This window comes from Neofelis nebulosa, chromosome 5, assembly GCF_028018385.1.
Source record: "Neofelis nebulosa isolate mNeoNeb1 chromosome 5, mNeoNeb1.pri, whole genome shotgun sequence".
In the NCBI taxonomy this organism is placed as follows: domain Eukaryota; kingdom Metazoa; phylum Chordata; class Mammalia; order Carnivora; family Felidae; genus Neofelis; species Neofelis nebulosa.
Window position 1 is genome coordinate 156765779 of NC_080786.1, and position 18114 is coordinate 156783892.

General features: G+C 59.5%; 1 protein-coding gene across 2 annotated transcripts; it reads right to left on the minus strand.

The window, feature by feature from the left end:
* Window positions 1-3316: 3316 nt before the first annotated feature.
* LOC131512920 (basic proline-rich protein-like) lies at window positions 3317-6633 on the minus strand. 2 transcript variants are annotated; one of them, XR_009262380.1, is made up of 2 exons: window positions 5550-6633; window positions 3317-3474 (listed from the first exon to the last, which is right to left on the minus strand). XR_009262380.1 is itself a non-coding variant. In XM_058732145.1 (2 exons), exons 1-2 carry the CDS (start codon window positions 5586-5588, stop codon window positions 3736-3738), a joined length of 1293 nt encoding a protein of 430 aa, XP_058588128.1. In that variant the 5' UTR covers window positions 5589-6633; the 3' UTR covers window positions 3317-3735. The 2 variants fall into 2 exon arrangements, 1 of the variants encoding a protein (XP_058588128.1); XM_058732145.1 differs by having other exon boundaries at window positions 3317-4989.
* Between the last annotated feature and the right edge of the window lie 11481 nt (window positions 6634-18114).

An 18114-nucleotide genomic window follows, 5' to 3' on the forward strand; every position in this document is an offset into this window, starting at 1 on the left:
TATGGGAGGCTGGACAGGAGTGGAGGCTGGCTATGTAATAATTAACCGCTATTTACTTGATTTCTACGAAAACACGCACAAAGCTTGGACGGCCAGGACAGGCAGATCACAGGGACAGTCGCCGGTTCCTGTCATGGAAACGCACCCCCAGATTCAGGGCAGACGATGGGCTGGACCAAACCCCGCAACCGTCCCAGAACGTGGAACGGAACCGGGAGAGGTCAGCGGTGGGATGCCTGCGGGCCCCGCGGGCCCAGCCCCCAAGAGGTGAGTGGGGCCACAGCTCAGGTGGACACGCCTGGTTTTCTCCTGGCCGCCCGCTGCTCTCCGGGCCCTGCGGTGCTTTGGGAGGGGCGGAGACCCGCGGAGAGTAAGACAAGGCCGTGTGTGGTCCCCGATGCGGCTTTGTGACTGGGGCAAACCCCTCCCGGCTGGAGCCCGGCCCAAGGAGCTGCCTCTGGAGCCAGTTGTGGGCAGTGCCCCCCCCCCCCAGAAGCCCACCAGAGTCGCCCGCTGACCATCCTATCACTGGTCCTTAAATGTAAGGCTTAAGATACGAATGACATAGTTTCCCTGGACTTGATTAAGATTATATTTCTTGCGGGGCGCCTGGGGGGCTCAGTCGGTTGTGTCCAACTCTTGATTTCAGCTCAGGTCATTATCCCAGGGTCGTGAGATTGAGCCTCGAGTTGGGCTCTGCACTGACAGTGTGGAGATTCTCTCTCTCTCTCTCTCTCTCTCTGCCCCCCTCCCAAAATAAAAGTTTAAAAACAGATTACGTTTCCGGCTCTCAGAAGGAATGGAGGTATAATGGCCTGAGAATCTCGTGCCAGCCGCACCCTTTAAAACGGCTGAACGCACAGCTGTGGACCTCAGTCCTGGTGCAGGATCAGGGCAGGGCGTCCGCGGCACCTCGGGGCCTCACAAAAGTGAGCACGAGCAGGACGACGGTGGAAGGGACTCCATCCTTCCGGACAGAGGAAGCGGGAAAGGGGTCCTTGTGGGGGAAATCCTAGACGGGCAAGAGCTGGAGACCCTGGAGCCCAGCAAAGGCTGTGAGAGCTGAACCGAGGTGGAAAATGTGGCCCACGGCAGGTGAGACAGAACTGTGGTCTGACCCAGCCGGGCTGACGGCTTGCAGCTTTAAAATTAGAAAAGGGGGCACTTGGGGGGCTCAGTCGGTTGAGCATGACTCTCGATTTCGGCTCATGAGTTCATGAGTTCGAGCCCCAGGGCAGGCTCTGTACTGACAAGGAGAAGCCTGCTTGGGATTCTCTCCCTCTCCCTCTCTCTCTGACCCTCCCCTGCTTGTACTCTCTCTCTCTCTCTCTCTCTCTCAAAATAGATAAAATATTTTTTAAAAAATTTAAAAAAGAAGCAAAATAAAAAAAGAAAGTCAACATCTTCCAGAGGATTTTAACAAGACCCAGAGCCTACACAACATAATACCTAAAATATTAAGGATAATCCCAGCAACCCAAAATTACCTGGTGTCCAAGGAACCACAAAAACCCTCAAGAGAATGACAACTGATGGTGTCCCCTCCCAACATGGCGCACTGCTGGAGTCATCTGATAAAGACTTTGAACCACCTGTTATAACTATGCTCCGTGTGGTAAAGGAAAATACGCTTGAAGTGAATGGGAAGATAGAAATTCTCCGCAGAGAAACAGAAACTACAAAAAACTAAATAAAGATTGTAGAACTGAACGATAAAATATCTGAAACTGAAAAAAAACAAAACCAAAACCAAACATTAGGTGGGCTTAATAGACGTCCGTGACTAGAACCAATCAGCGAACATATAGACAGATCCATAGAAAATTTCCAACCGATACAACAAAGAAGTAAGACTGGAAAAAAGGACAATGAACAGGACCTTGGGGACCCATGGCACACTATCAAGAGGTCGCCGTTCATGCCGTTAGAGTCCCAGAGGAGGGAGGGACAGCGGAGCAGAGAAACATTTGAACTAATAACAGAAAGCGTCCCAAATCTGGGGAAAGACAAATTTACAGCTTTAACAAGCTCTGCAAATCCCAAACAGGCTAAACTGGAAGAAAACCACACCCAGACACATCACAATCTGCTTAAAAGCCACAACAAGGATAATGGGGACCTCGAAGCAGCTGGAACTTAATGATACAACTAGGGAGAGATAATTCCCATGATCATGGATTTCGGATGGAAAACCAGAGAGGCCACAGAAGGACACGGAGGAACCTGAAATGCGTATTTCCAAGCAAAAGAAGTCAGTCCGAAAAGGCTACAGACTGTGTGCTTCCGGCGCAGATATTCCGGAAAAAGGCGGAACTACAGAGACAGAGACAAGGTTTTGAGGGGCTGGGGGAGGGATGACTGCATGCATGGAGCACTGCGGGTTTTCAGGGCAGGGAAGCCACATGTAAGACACGGTATGGTTATACATTGGTCCACACCGCAGGGGGGAACCCACTATCAGCTGGGGGTTTAAGCTAAAAGTGATAGTGTGGCAATACCAGTCATCAGTTGTAACAAGTGTGCCTCATTAACACGGAGGGAAACCAAGCAGGGGAGGGTGTGTGCATCTCCCTGTACTTCCTGCTCGATTTTTCTGTCAACTCAACCTGCTCTAAAAAAGACGGGCAATTCAAAAGAAGTCAGCCACGGGATAAACAAGTATGAACATTTTTTTCAATTTTTTAAAATGTTTTTATTTATTTTTGAGAGACAGAGTCAGTGGGGGAGGGGCAGAAGGAGACAGGGAGACACGGAATCCGAAGCAGGTTCCAAGCCGTCAGCACAGAGCCCGACGCGGGGCTCAAACTCACAAACCGAGAGATCGTGACCTGAGCCGAAGTCGGTCACTCAACCGACTGAGCCGCCCAGGCGCCCCTATTTTATAAGTTTTTTAAATGTTTATTTATTATTTTTGAGACACAGAGCATGAGCAGGAGAGGGTCAGAGAGAGAGGGAGACACAGAATCCGAAACAGGCTCCAGGACTGAGCTGTCAGCACAGAGCCCGACGCGGGGCTCGAACCCACCATCAGTGAGATCCTGACCGGAGCCGAAGTCGGACACCCAACCGACTGAGCCCCCCAGGCGCCCCCACAAACATTTTTTTTTTTTTTTTTTTTTTTTTGGGACAGAGAGAGACAGAGCATGAACAGGGGAGGGGCAGAGAGAGAGGGAGACACAGAATCGGAAACAGGCTCCAGGCTCTGAGCCATCAGCCCAGAGCCTGACGCGGGGCTCGAACTCACAGACTGCGAGATCGTGACCTGGCTGAAGTCGGACGCTTAACCGACTGCGCCACCCAGGCGCCCCCCCACAAACATTTTTTAAGACAACACAGGGGCAGAAGACAGTGGGACAGCATCTCCAAAGAAGGGTGATGTGGTCGGGGGCTCCTGTGCTCCGTCTGAGAAGCCAAAACAGAAACTACGCAGAGCGTGCGAGGTCGGGGCAGAAGATGACGCTCTCCCAGCAACCGCTGCAATAAACACACAGCGGTGAAGCCCAACAGCCAAGAGCGAAGTTAAAATGCAACGTGACAAAGTACTGAGGTGGGAGCAGGGAAAGGGGACAGCGGGACGAAGCCAGAGGCCACGAACAGCAGGAGTGAAATGTGAGTCAGCCCAGTTGCATCGAGAGCACGTAACAAACGGCCCATGTCTGTCGGAAAACCACGCCTCGGCAAATCCGCGATCACGTTGCCGGGAGGAACATGATGGCGGGAACCGGGGGGGACAGCTCAAGGCGGGTATGTTCTAGAACAGTGACCGTGGCACCAGGACATGCACAGCAAGCCCAGCTTTAATCCTGAACTAGGCTCACGGCGGGCTTCCGGGACCCGGGGAACCTGGTGGGGGTGCTGCTCAGGGGCCGGCTGGTGGGTCTCTGGCCACTGCCCCGGGGGGAGCCCCACCACCCCCAGACGGGTTCCCTCCCATCCCCCTGCCAGGGAAGCAGCATCCTGGGGGTCAGTGCCCCCACACTGTGGTGGGGACAAGAGTGGGTTCCCACCACGGAGCTGGATGTCACAGAGCCTCCACTTTCCATCCTGAATCATGTTTAGCTCCGTGCCGACAACATTCCTCGTCTGGCCGTTTGCTGAGGGTGAGACATCCAGACCCCCTTCCAGCCGCAGAGGGAAGCTGGGGTGGGGAGGCTCCTGCTGGTGGGGTGGGAAGGGGTCCACACACGCCTGAGGCCAGGCCTGGGCACCACCCACCCTCAGGCTGTGACCGCAGGGCAAGCGGGGGCTGGGTGACCCGTGGGCACCACCTGTTCTCCAAAGGGACAGTGTGAAGCCGATGGGGCATGTGCTCCGCACCCCACTGAGCTCCCCAGGACTGGCAGCGGGAGACGGGCTCACGGGGACACGTAGCAGCTGAGGGCAGGGCGTGGCTGGCGCAGATAAACCGCAAACCTCCACCTGTCTGGGGGCTGTGCCCCAGGGAGCTGGACGGTGGGGGCCTGGGGGCCACGGGAGCACCCAGCCTGCCCCCAGGGAGCACGGTTTGGGTGCAGGCGGGAAGAGAAACGGGGCAGGCCCCTCAGGAGAACTGAGAATAAGTAGACCACCCTCTTCTCTGGGCTCCCGGGGAACCACAGGGCTGGGCGGGTGCTCCCCGGGGTCCCTGCAGGCGCCGGGGGACAGGTGGGCTGGAGGCACTGGAGGCGGGCCGCCTGCAGGAGGCCTGGGGGGCTGTGGGGGGGCAGTTACAGCCTGGATTAAGCCCCTAGGGTTCCGGGGCTTCCGGTCCCTTCCACCTCCTCTGAGACTCAGAACAGCCCTGGGCCCCTCTGCATTCCCTCCCCAGCCACCAGCACTGGTGGGGGCAGACTCCGCCCCCGTCCAGAGACGTTGGGGGACAAAGGGGAGTCTGGGTGATGCTCTGCAGAGACCCTCATCAGGTAAGCCATGGAGATGTCCTCGACGGGGGTGGTTGGAGATGCCTCTTGAGGCAGGAGTGGGGCAGCGGGGAGTCTGGCTGGGACGGGGCTGGAAGAGGGGCAGCAGGTGCCTGTCTGGGACAGGGCTCCTGCGGCGGCAGCCCTGCTCCTGAACCCAGCTGGCTTCACCAAGTCCAGACGCCTCCAGGAGACCCCCTGAGCTCACAGCAGAGCGAGGAGATTGAGGGGGTGCCTGCCCCTGCCAACTGGGGTGTGACGGATGGTGGCCCCCCAAACTACGCCCAAGTCCTGACCCCCGGAACCTGTGAATGCGACCTTATTTGGAAAAGGGGTCTTTGCATATGTGACCAAGTTAAGGACCTCAGGATGGGAAGTCCCAGGTTCCCCAGGGGCCCCAACTCCAGGTGTGAAGAGAGGGACCAGCGCTGCCCTCCCCGACCTGGTTATGACAGCAGGTGACGCAGCCAGTCACCTCCCGGCCGAGGCCGAGGCCTGGAGGCTCAAGACCTTAGGCCGGCTGCAGGGCCGAATGGTGGTTTCTGCGTCCGTCCCTCTGCGTCCGTCCCTCTGCCGAAGCACTTTCTCCTCCAGGGCCACCCCACCCAGAGTCCTTTCCTGCCAGCTGGGGCTTTCCGACCGGTTACTCACCACTTTCCCGGTGTTTGTCCATCTGGCTTCCCCGCCCATTCACGGTTGTTTTGACTTGCCCGGGGCTTTTCGTGTGTCTTCACTGCCACTTATGTAAGGAGGGCTTCACGTGGCCAGCAGGTTAGGTGGTCCCGGGGAAGCCGCGACCCAGGCCCCGGGCTGCACCGGCTCTGCGGCCCGTGCAGTGAGCACCCAGGCTTGCTCCCACGTCTGCCTGTCCAGCCCTGCCTTCCTCCCCTGCCCCCCGGCTCCAGATCAGAGAACAAGCAGGGGCTTGACCAAGAGGCAGGCCCACCATCTGCCCTAGACTATGATGCTTGAGGGGTGGAGAGAGGCGGGAGGAGTAAGAGGACCCCGAGAAGACAAGAGGGGGTGACGAGACAAGAGCAGGAGGCGGCCGGGGCCGAAGCAGATGCTGAGACCAGATTCCAGTTTATGTGGGAGGTGACCCTGACCCAGCAGGAGGGGAGTCGGGGAGGGCAGGGGATGGGGTCCACCCGTGGGGGCCTTGGGGACACTTGGCCTGCGGCAGGGGAGCGTCCGGCAGACTTGCAGAGTCCGGGACGGCGGGGGGGGGAGCCTTTGCCACGGCCAGGCTCCCCAACCAGTCCCCTAGGAAAGCACAGGCCCGAGCTCCCCGTTTCCTGTGGGCAGGTCCTGTGGGGCCAGGATGTCAGCACTCGGGGCCGGGCCGACCAGCCTCCACCCCGGGAAGGCCCCGCTCGTACGTGGGCCCCCCCTGTTTGTTCCCTCGCCAGCTGCAGCAGAAACGGGGCTCTCCACTTCCTGAATGCTCCAGAGGCTGAGCTCTGGTTTATTCCCCAAATAGGAAGTCTTCTGCAAGCTTCTGGCCAGATACACAGGGAGCTGACTTCATTTCGGCCACGACTGACGGGCAGGAAGTGTCATTACCTAAATGGGCCGATGGGCCGATAAGGAGCCCAAGGAGAAAGCCGTCCTCAGGCCTCGGCCCTGGGGAACCGGCAGGAAAGGCCAGCGTGTCAGGGCCTCGGGCAGGGAGGATCCGTCCCAGAGCTCGGGCAGTCCACGCTGCCCCTCCCGCGTCCCCCGTGGGCCTCTGGAACACGCGAATGTACGAGGGCAGAAAAGTCCCTGAGTGTCAGAACAAGGGCCCCTCCCGAAAATATTCACACTTAAAAATATTATGATCAAAGCTAATAGTCCCACGATGGGGAAATCGTTCTAAGAAGAAAAGGTTTGAGGGCGTGGACAGTTGCCCCATACTCAGCCATCAAAACCCGCTTCGTGGAATCTCTCCCTCTGCCCGAGAACCACACCCGATCGCTGTCGGGCGTGTGATTAAGTCGAAGAGTGTTAGCTTCACACCTGCATTTGGGCGGAGGACATCTTTCAGGCCCTGCAGGGCAGAAACGGCTCCCCAAGACGGAAGCCGCTGTCCTTGGCCCTGAGGGGGAGCGAGAGGGCCCAGCCCTCAGAGAGAACAGGCAGCCTGGTCCACGTAGAACAGCACAGTAGGCCGTGGTCGCCGCTGTTGTTTCCACAGCCCCCACCTCCCCGCTCCTGCTTCCCCCGCTGGAGACGCCGGGGGCTCCCGGGGCAGCAGCCACATCGCCCCTCCTCTGGCATCTAGAGGCCGCCGGGCCCACAGGATGGCAGGATGGTGGCCGTGGACACGAGCCAGGCCTCTGGGCCAGAGTGCCACAGAATCACGTGGCCGCCCAGGAGCAGGGCCGGGGCTCGGTGCACACGGGCCCTCCAGCCGACCGGCCGTACCCACCTGATGTATCTGCGTGCGGGAAACATTCCTCTCCTCCACCCAGCCCCCTCCTTTCTGGAAGGGCTCTCTGTGCCCCCGGAAGCCACCGGCAACAACCCCCTGCCCAGCCTGAGGCTCTGAGTCCATCCGTGGCGTCCTTAAATGAGGCCCCAACGGCCAGGTTGTAGGTTTTGCAGAGAATCTCCCGCAGCTTTCCTCCTGGAGTCTGTCTCTTTCACGTAGGAGGATGCCGGGGGGCTGAGGCTGCCCCTCCTGAGGGCAGGGTCGGGTCAGGGTCAGCCCTGGACCGGCAACGGCAGAGGGCACAGCACCGTGCCAAGCGGAGAACCTCGTGAGCATTGCACAGAAGCTCCGTGGGGGAGAGGCAGCGAGGCGGACCTGGGGGCGGAGGACGGGAGGACGGGAGGGCAGCCTGGAGGTAGCCTGCAGGCACCAGGCCAGGAGGCTCACGCACACCCCTCCGTCATGCCCCAGCAGCCCCGGGAGGAGATTCTGGAGTTGCGGGGTGTGCCCAAGGCCACGCCACCGAAAGGGCGAAACCAGGACCCCCCACCCTTACCCTGGAGGCTCCAGCGCCACGGCCTCTGCCTACCCTGGCTGCCCTGTGCCTGCGGGGGAGTCTCCCATGTGCCCGTGTCACTGTGATTTGCTCGGGGCCACACGCGTGGTCCGTGGGGGACCAGTCTTGAACACGAGCCTGTGCGACTCTGAAAGTTACGCAGGCCCGGGAGCAGGCTGGGCCGAGCTCGGAAGGAAGAGGGACGTGCTGGCTCCCTGGAGGCAGAGGAAGTGGGGTGCAGGTGTCGAGGGGCAGGCTAGCCCCTCGACACGTGACAGAGCTCGGCCGGGGCTGTGGCCGGGGGTGGAGAGCTCCCAGGTGAGCACGTGAAGGCGGGCCGCGGGACAGGTGGGCAGAGCGGGGGAAGAGGCATCCGGGGGTTGGGGAGGTGACCGTGGCACCCTGGTGAGGGTCAGGGCAGGCGAGTCACCCCGTGGGGGCAGACAGCCTGAATCTGCTGCTCAAGGTCACCACGGTAACCACTCCTGAGAGTGCCCCACGTGTGCGCCGAGCCAACGCTTAGCATGCGACATCATGGCAGGCTCTGCCGTCACCCCTGCTCCCAGGGAAGGAAGCCTATTGGCTCGGGGTTACCTGACCCAACTATGCCTTCAGCCGGAGGGACAAGCCCGTGAGGACTCCTACCGACATCGTCACATACAGACCCCAGGCCTGAAGCCCTGGCCAAGCCCCCGGCACTACATGGACGGGGTTGAGTCCTTCTCAAACTCCACCAGGTCCCCAAGCTGCCTTCCCCATGCCTGGCCCCCAGGTAGGGCAGGGTGGCCGGCTCCGGGCCTGAGCTGGCCGCTGGCCATCGTGTGAGTGCAGGTGCCTGAGCTGGGGGGAGGGCCGGATGCAGACCTGGGCAGATATCAGACGCCCCAGGTATGACCTCGTGAGTCACTGTCTCCAGACTCAGGCCTCTCGCCATCCCAGCCCGGATTATAGGAGGGTGACGCAGCTTCCAAGGACCCGGGGCATACCCCGTGCCTGCTCCCCACCACAGACAAGCCCGGTCCTGTCACCGCCGCCCCGCTCCCGGGCCTGGGCCGCCGCAGCACCCTGGGATCTGAGCCCCAGGCCTGGGCGGCTGCGCCAGGTGGACCCCCCACCCACGGGCCAGGGGCTCTGGTCCGAGGTGCTGGGCTGGGTCTCCGTGGACCGCTGTCCACGAGAGGACACTGTGAGCAGAGCAGGAGTGTCCCCCGTTAACCCCAAACCGGGCACTGGATGGCACAGCCTGTGAGACGTGGCACTTAGGGGCCCTGGGCACAATGATTTGCCACGTGGGATGGAGTCCACTCTGCAGAGGGCGGCATGGCCCGGGGAGAAAAGCTGACCCTGGGGGTGGCCGGTGCGTGTCTCCCGGGGACCACGAGGGGCTCAGGCATGGGGGGCTGCAATCTAGAGCAGGCGTCCAAGCGAGCCTCTGGGTGTGTCACGTGCTGGAGCCTGAAAAGCCAGGAGCAGCCTGGTCGCTTGGGGCTATGGGGGGGTCCCGGGGGGCAGGGTCCGTCCCCTCTGGGTCTCAGGTGCTGGACTCTGGGGGTCCCGCTGTGTCCACCCGCAATGCCAGAGACCAGAGTGGGCCCTTCTTGAGCTTTTAAGGGCAAGAATGGGCCTCAAGACAGCCCTCGCCATCAAGGGGTTCTTCCCTGGAGCCACCGTTGCCAGCGGCCTGCCCTGCCGGGTCACCCCGCCCACGTGTGACCTCCCCAAATGTCCTCGCAGGTCAGAGGCTCAAGGTCATTCCTCACAGCGGAGCAGGACCCCGGACAGTCAGAGCCCGGGGTCCTAGCGAGGCCCTCACTCAAGGGCAGTGGGGGGGGGGGGCCCGAGGCAGTCACGGGACCGGGTGGGAGGCGGGTGGGGCACAGCTGCTCCCCCATATCATCGTCAGCTTCCGATCGTCGCCTACACGTTTCGTTCCGCTCTTTCAACCACCAGCGCGCCCTTCGAATGGCCGTGATCGGTCCCGCCTTTGTCCCACAGCCTCGCTCGCCATTCTCAGGCGGCATCTGCGGAGTCCTGGCTGTCGCCCCTGAGCCCAGAAACACCCGGTCTCCCTCCCGCTGTGGATCCGGGTAGGATGACAGATGGCTTCCTCCCGCCCCTGCGCCTGCTGGGTGCTGCCCTCCTCCTGCCGCCCCGCCGTTCGTCCTCACCTTCTCTAGACGTGTCTAAAACCCAACCCCACCACCCGGTGGCCCCGTCCCATCAGCCGGCTCTGCTCTGGGTCCTCCTGGTGGGTCTCACAGCTGCCTGCACCCTCAACCAGCCCCCTTCTGCCAAGACCAGCGCGACTGGGCTCCTCTAGCCGCCTCGACAAACCCTGACAAACCCAGCGAGCGCCCCCACTCTCCCTGCCCTACACCCTCCGTCCAAATGTGCTCGCTCGCTGGCCACTGCCCCCATCCCCCCTCCACATACCGCTCCTCTGCCCCCTCCCCAGGCTCTTCTCCGGGGCTCCTCAAAGACACGTGCCGTCTGCACATCTCTCGGCGCACCTGTGTGTGCATACGTGTGTGCACATGTGTGTGAGTATGCACATATGTGCACGCATGTGCGTGTGCGCGAGCAGGCGTGTGGGTGTGTGCATGTCAGCACGCTCGTGTGTGCACGTGTGCATGTGGGCGTGTGCACGTGTACGACCATCCTGCGTGTGCATGTGGGCACGCACGTACATGTATAAGCGTGCATGTGCATGAGTGTGCACGTTTAAACCTTCATCTCTTCTTGCTCGCACTCTGGGCAGACCCCCTGAGCGCCGTCTCCTACCTCACTAATCCCCCGTCAACACCTGCTCCAGCCTGTCCCGTCTTGGGAGTCTTCTGTATCAGGGACTCTATTTTTCATCTCTAAGACCTGCCATTTTCACGCCCAGCCATTCCTCTTCTGTATCCGCCAGTTTGATTTCATAATTTTATTTGAATGAGTGTAGTTTCTGGGGCGCCTGGCTGGCTCAGTCGGTTAAGCATCCGACTCTTGGTTTCAGCTCAGGTCGTGAACTCACGGTTCGTGGGTTCAAGCCCCACGTTGGGCTCTGTGCTGACAGCTCAGAGCCTGCTTGGGATTTCTCTCTCTCTCTTTCTCTCTCTCCGCCCCTCCCGGCTTGCGCGGTTGTGTGCTCTCTCCCATGCTCGCTCTCGCTCTCTCTCTCTCTCTCTCTCTCTCTCAAAACAAATAAACACTTGTAAAAAATGTATGAGTGTGGTTTCTTCACTTATTTCTTTGAGCATCTTACATAACTTGGGAGTTTTGATTAGACACTTCCATAAACTTAACTCGAATGGGAATGAACTCATGTTCTGAGGATGGGTTTTGTTGACTCTTTTTTCAAAAAATTGGGATGAAATCCATGTAACATAAAATTAACCATCTTAAAATGTATAATTCAGTAACACTTCATAGATTCTCAGAGTTGTACGACCATGGTTGTTTCTTAACATACAAAAGCTTGCATTTTTACATTTGGGTTTGCAGACTTACTTTCAGTAGTTTGTCTCTGTTGCTTTATTATTGGGATCTCTCTTCTGTTTTTTTGGGTGTGTGTGTGTTTTTGTTTTTGTTTTGCCTCTCCTCCCTGTCTAGAATTCTGCGCTTGTGGGAGCCTGTAGTCAGCCCCAGCCGCAGGCCTCCTGCAGAGTCAGGTGCTAACCTGTGGGGGGTGGCACCGCCTTGACTCTCTCCCACCTCCAGGCCTGTCTCTGCCCCTCCCAGGAGTCCCTGGGGGGAGCGGGAGCCAGCAGCAGCCTGCGCGCCCAGCCCCCTCTGCTCAGCCCAGCCCCCTCCCTTCCTTTACTCATGGGCCTGGGTTCTGGGAGCTGGGACCCCAGAGGGCGAAGGCAGACCCACCAAGCTCTCCCACGGCCCGCGGGCCTCGGTTCCAGCCTTGCTCACGTCCCTCCAAGATGACCCCACTTCCAGTCTGCAGAGACGCTGGTCGTGCCCACTGAGCCCCGTGGCCATCCGCCGTGCCCCGCGGTGGGCAGAGAGTGGGTGTGAGCGCACAGGGCCACCTTGCCCCAAAGCCCACACCTGTTTCCCTGGGACTGAGTTTTGCTTTGTTTGGTAGAAGCGAGGCTCTCTGAGCTGGGCAGTGAGGGCAGGGCTGTCCTGAATGAAGGAGGCTACAGCCAGCAGCTGGGCCCTGAGCCGTCCCCACGCTGACCCACCAAAACCCTTCGCCGACGTCGGACGCGGGACCCACGTGCGTACATTCCGGGAGAAGAGACTTGGTGTCTGACAAGGGGTGGGGACCACCCGTCGGTCTAAAGCAGGTGTGGGGGAGAGGTGGGAGGGCACGGTGGGGCCAGGCCCCAGGCACAGACACGGAGCAGGGATGACCCATGCGCTGCAAGCCCCAGCGAGCCGAGGGGACAGCAGTGAGCTCTGCGCCGCCCTCCGGGCAACACTTGCCCACCTGGTGGTGGATGTGCCCGTGACCTCTTGTTCCCCCATTCAGGGAACACTTCGTCCCCGAACAAGCCCAGGAAGGGCCTCCCTGGGCACTTGCTGAGACCCTGAGGGGATGCTCCACAGACATCACTCTCTCTGGCATCCGCCAAGGCCCATCCAAGGCTTTGGGGAGACCTGGAATATAGTTTGGAGCAAGATAGAGGAAATCAGTTCTATGAAAGCCAAGAAACAAAATGACCTTAATGGACCCGAAGATCAATTCTCTAGATGATCCGTTTATCTAAAACTTCAGACACATTTTAAACCTGGTCTGGGCAGTTGGCCGCAGCCCTTTGCCAACAAGGGGCACAGCAGGGGCTAAAAATTCTGGCCAAATGCCTTGGCCTGGATCAAGGGCACATTCAGAAGAAAAGACAGTCGGTCCAGCTGGACCAAAGCATATCGGCAAACATAGCTGCCATAAAGCAGCAAGGAAGAAACTTGTGTGGACATTCTCAGTTACTCGCCGGAAAGATCTCTTGGGGCCGCCTGGCTCTGGGCAAACAGGCTTCGGCTGACTGATGTAATTCTGAAGATGCAGGGAGAGCAGAGGTCCAGAGTGCAGCGGGTCCCAGCAGCCACGTCTCGGCCAGCTGTGTGGCCTCGGGCCGGTGACTCTCCCTCTCTGTGACTCAGTTTCCCCCCATGGGGTGGTTGTAAGGATTCGGCGAGATCACACAGCCCAGGAAGTGGCTTTGCAGGTCAGTAACGCTCCCGGTGAGAGAGCCCCTGTTCCTCTGACCCTCTGCCACCCGCCATCCGGTACGGCCAGCCTCCACCGCGTCAGGACCTGTGCTTGAGGACAGAGGGCTGCTCTCCGCCAGGCCCCGGGAAAGGGACGGGCACACAGGTCCTCTCTGGAGTCCACATGGACTGCCAGCCCTGCTGTCCCCTCCCCTCCCCACCCCCAGTGCTCCCCACCCTTCCCCCTGCCTCCCAGCCACCAACATGCACTCCAGGCTGCCCCACCCAGCAGTCCCTCCCTCCCTCCTTCCTCTCTTCTTCCTCCTCCTTCCTCCCCGCTCCCTCCCTCCTTCCTCCTCCCTTCCTCCTTTTTCCTCCTCCCTCCCTCCTTCCTCCTCCCTTCCTCCTTCTTCCTCCCCCCTTCCTTCTTCCTTCTCCTTCCTTCCCCCTTCCTTCTTTTTTCCTTTCTTCCCTTCCATCCTTCCTGCCCCCTTCCTCCTCCTTCCTCCCCCCTCCCTCCCTCCTTCCTCCTCCCTTCCTCCCTTCCTCCTTTTTCCTCCTCCCTTCCTCCTTCTTCCTTCCTTCTCCTTCCTTCCCACTTCCTTTTTTCCTTTCTTTCCTTCCTTCCTCCCTCCCTCCTTCCTCCTCCCTTCCTCCCTCCTTCCTCCCTTCCTCCTTCTTCCTTCCCCCTTCCTTCTTTTTTCCTTTCTTCCCTTCCATCCTTCCTGCCCCCTTCCTCCTCCTTCCTCCCCCTGTCCTCCCTTCTTCCTCTTCCTTCCTCCCCCCTTCCTCCCCCTTCCCCCCTGTCCTCCCTTCTTCCTCCCTTGTCCACCACTATTAACTGAAGTGTTCCCCCAACACTTTCCTTGTACGTTGTACACGTACATCAGAGTTCGCACACCGTACGGGAGCGCCCAGCTCTGCGCCCACTCCATTCCTCCTTCCTACTTTGGATACATTTCAAAGGAAATCCTTGTAGCCGGTTTTTGAGAGAGAAAAAGCAATAAACAATCTAAACCTCCGCCAATAGGGGAGTAAACGCGGCGTGTCACAGGGAATGCTGTGTGCACCTGCGGGAGGGGCTCCCCAGGATAGCTGGGCAGGCCGACGAGGGCAGCCCCGTGTGCGTTGGGCACACACACCGTAGGCACGCGTCCCTGCTTGTCCTCTGCAGGGTCGGTCCTCGCAGGGGCCGCCAGGGCGGAGCCCAGATGCCTGGGGTCAGGGTCAGGGTGGGGGAGCCCCTGCAGAGACCCTCGCTCTCGCCCTTCTGGGGCCCCTCCAAGTAACCCACCTGCACCCGAGTCCCTGTCCCCAGCTCTGCTTTCAGGGGACCCCAAACTAAGATGCGTCTCTGGCATGAAACAGTGATGGAGAGGTTCTAGAAGCGGGTCACACGGTCGTGGCTGCACCGCTTGGTAAAGTTACTAAAACTCACCAACGTCACATTTAAAACAGGTGGATTTTATGGGATATAAATTCTACCTCAATAAAGCTTTGAACAAAAGGTGCACGTTAGGCCAAGTGGGGCAGCCCGTGGGGGCGGGGTGGGGACCGGCGGCCCCACCCGTGGTGACCCGCCCGCAGTGCCCCGGCTACGGCCCTGCGGCCACAGGGCTCTCTCCTTGCTCCGGCTCATTCCTTCAGCTCAAACAAGAAAAACCTAAACAAACAAACGCGGCCAGCCGTGGAGCAGCAGCCGGACGAGGTGTTCCCCGCTGCGGTGGGGACATTCTGTCTCGGAGCCCCTGCGGCTCCCTGTGCAGGGAGGTGGCCGGCTGCCAGCACCCGCAGCTGCCAACCCCGCCCCCCCCGTGGGTTCCAGTCCCCTCTGAGGGGCCGTGACCCCAGGGGCACCTCTGCAAAGGGGGCCCGGCCCCAGGGAGGCCCGGAAGCTTCGCGCACCTCCCGCGACGCCCATCGTCCTGCTCAAGCCCCGACCTCTCCTGGCCTCTGGCGGCCCAGCCCCAGCGCTCCTCCACCCGGACAAGCCAGACGAGTGCCCGCCCGGTGGCCCACCCCAGCGGGCGGACGACCCTGAACAAACTGGAAGATGAAAAGGGACACGGCCAGTCCCAGAAGCGCATGAAGAAACGCCGCTGAACGGCATCCTTTTATGGTCTTGGTGCCTCGCTTATCAAACTTCGTACAGAAATAAAGGGAACTTGGAAGCACTTTTCTTAGCCAGCCAAGGCTTGGTTACAAGCTTACGCAAATTCCCTCAAGCCATTAAAACCGCAGGTACTGTGTTAGCGCGGGCAGGTGCTGCTGAACACGGGGACTTCTTGCGCGACACGCAAAACATTCGCAAGGGTAATTATCACCCGAACTGGGGCCACAGCTGCACCAAAACTGGGTCTAAAACATCGGTCTTTGCTCTCATTGGTTATTTATTTCTGTACTTGTCTTTAAACCTCCCTAGCTTCTAACTCTGCTTGTTTTAAAGTTTTCCTGGAATTTAAGTGGTATTAGGTTGCCTTCCTGGGGTCGCAGAATCCCACGTGACCCGAGAGGAAAACTGATGGTGATGATGGGACAGAATATCCACCTGTTGAATGACTGACTGATTTTTTACTTTTTATTAGGAAATCATCAAACATATACTAACGTGGACAGGAGAGCCCATCACCCCCACAGCCATTGTTGACAGTGACCAGTGACCGCCGGCCTGTGGCTCCCGTCCACACCCCACCATGCTGCCCAGTGGCTCCCGTCCACACCCCACCACGCCGGCCAGTGGCTCCTTGTCCACACCCCACCACGCCGGCCAGTCGCTCCTTGTCCACACCCCACCACGCCGGCCAGTCGCTCCCGTCCACACCCCACCACGCCGGCCAGTGGCTCCTTGTCCACACCCCACCACGCCGGCCAGTGGCTCCTTGTCCACACCCCACCACGCCGGCCAGTGGCTCCTTGTCCACACCCCACCACGCCGGCCAGTGGCTCCTTGTCCACACCCCACCACGCCGGCCAGTGGCTCCTTGTCCACACCCCACCACGCCGGCCAGTGGCTCCTTGTCCCCACCCCACCACGCTGCCCAGTGGCTCCCGTCCACACCCCACCACGCCGGCCAGTGGCTCCTTGTCCACACCCCACCACGCCGGCCAGTGGCTCCCGTCCACACCCCACCCACAACCCAGCTCGGGTTTACCCTCAAGTAAATCCCTGACATCAGACTGTTCCCACCACAGGGCCACAGAAGCATCAGCAACGATGCTCCATAAAGAAACAATCACACCGTCATCAGCACACCCGGAAATGAAACTCGTGCTCCCTTAGTACCATCAGGGTTCAAATTTCCCCATTGTCTCCCGAGTGCTTGGGGACAGCTTATGTCTGTTGACACCGGTCGGTGTGCTTCACCAGCTGCTCTGTCTCACGTGGAGGCGGCCGAGAGACCCTCGTGGTGGAGCCAGAACGCCCCTCCGTCCTCTGAGCTTCAGGAAGCTTCTGGAAGCCGGTGGTTCCACCGGGAGCTTCCATTTCTTTCCAGTGGACCCGAGGGGTGCTGTGCCATCCGCGGGGCACAGTGTCTGGCTGTCCCTCTCCTTGCGATCAGCCGGATGGGGGTCTGGATGTGGCCGGCGTGTCCCGCCAGTTGTGAGGGCCCCCGCAGCCTGGTCACCACCTCACTCCCGCAGCCATTCCGTTATTTCACTGGAAGCGGCAAATGGCAATATCTTAATTTCATTATTTATTCTTCTTCGTTAGCTGACTTACCGACTTTCTGTTTGCTGGGAAAGGCAGGACAAATACTTGCTTGATTCTGTCTCCTTATCAGTTTTTAAAGAATGAGTCGGTTTCCTAGCATCCTGCAAAGGTGAAGCTCTAATTAATTAAGTGGAAGGTAAATACACAGGATGGCAGCACTGGGCACGAGCCGTGCACGGGGAAATAAGGCAGGATCAGGGTGTGAGCACGGCCCGCGAGCTGTGGAAGGCGCAGGAGACAGAAAATCTCACCTCGAGATGCTGGAATGAGACCAAACAAAGTGAGGGCATGGGCCTTGTGGGAACCCGGGGAAAAGCCTTCCAGAAGAGGGAGTGTCACATGCAAAGGTCCTGAGGCAGGAGAGAACCCCATATGCTCCAGTCTCAGCACTAAAGGAAGTGTGACTACAGAGAGGAGGCTGAGTATCTACAGCCCTTACAGAGCTCAAATCTGTGCAGGCCAGAGTGAATCCTATCAGAAAACACCCCTGAGATGGCTTCGGGCAGGTTGCGGGCCACTGGAGGGCTCTGAGCAGGCCCGGGTCTGCTGTACGTTATCAGAGTTTACCGGTGAGCAAGGGCAGAGGCCAGAATGACCCTTGGGGGTGGGTTAGGTCAGAGACTGAGTACAAACTCATGTTGGGCTTACAGAGACACGATGATACCCAGAGAACATTTATAGATGCCCCTGTGCACACGGTCAGTGTTTTCTGTCTGTCCACTGACAGGGCCTAGAAGCCAGGTCGCCCAGTACCGTGAGCCCGCCCAGCCCCAGACCTTGGTTTCCCCAGCCATTCTCCCGGGAAAGCAGCGGATTCTCGAGGGCAGCGAGTGTGCAAGAGGGGCCCGGAATGTCCCACACTGTGATCAGGGTGATCCACGTATCCACGCGGCTCAACAGTCAGCACAAAGGCCCACGGCAATGAACGACGTTAACACCAGGGGACACGGGAACCGCGCACTATCTCGACTCCTCTGTAAATCTAAAATGAGAGTCTGTTTAAAGGCCAAGAGGAAGCTCTGTGGGGTCTGGGTCTCCCTGGTCAGTCTCACAGGGAGGGGAGAGGTGCAGGGGGGTGGCCAGTGGAGGAGCAGGCTTCCAGGCACAAGGAGAAATGGGGCGAGGTTTGGGCCTGAGTGGAGGGCACCCCTGAGACTCCCGAGTGAGGATGGCCGTGATCCCAGCTGGGGACAGAAATGAGGGGGTGGTGGTGGAGAGACACTGGGATCTGAAGTCCAGGTCCTGGGGAGCGAGGGGTCCCGGTCACGGGTGTAGACTGAGGGAGGCCTGTGGATGAGCCCCGGGGAGCTGACACCTGGGTGGGGGGCAGTCCAGGGGGCTATGCAAGAAGCAGAGACCTGGTGTGTGGGGGGGCTGTGTCGGGCCTGCT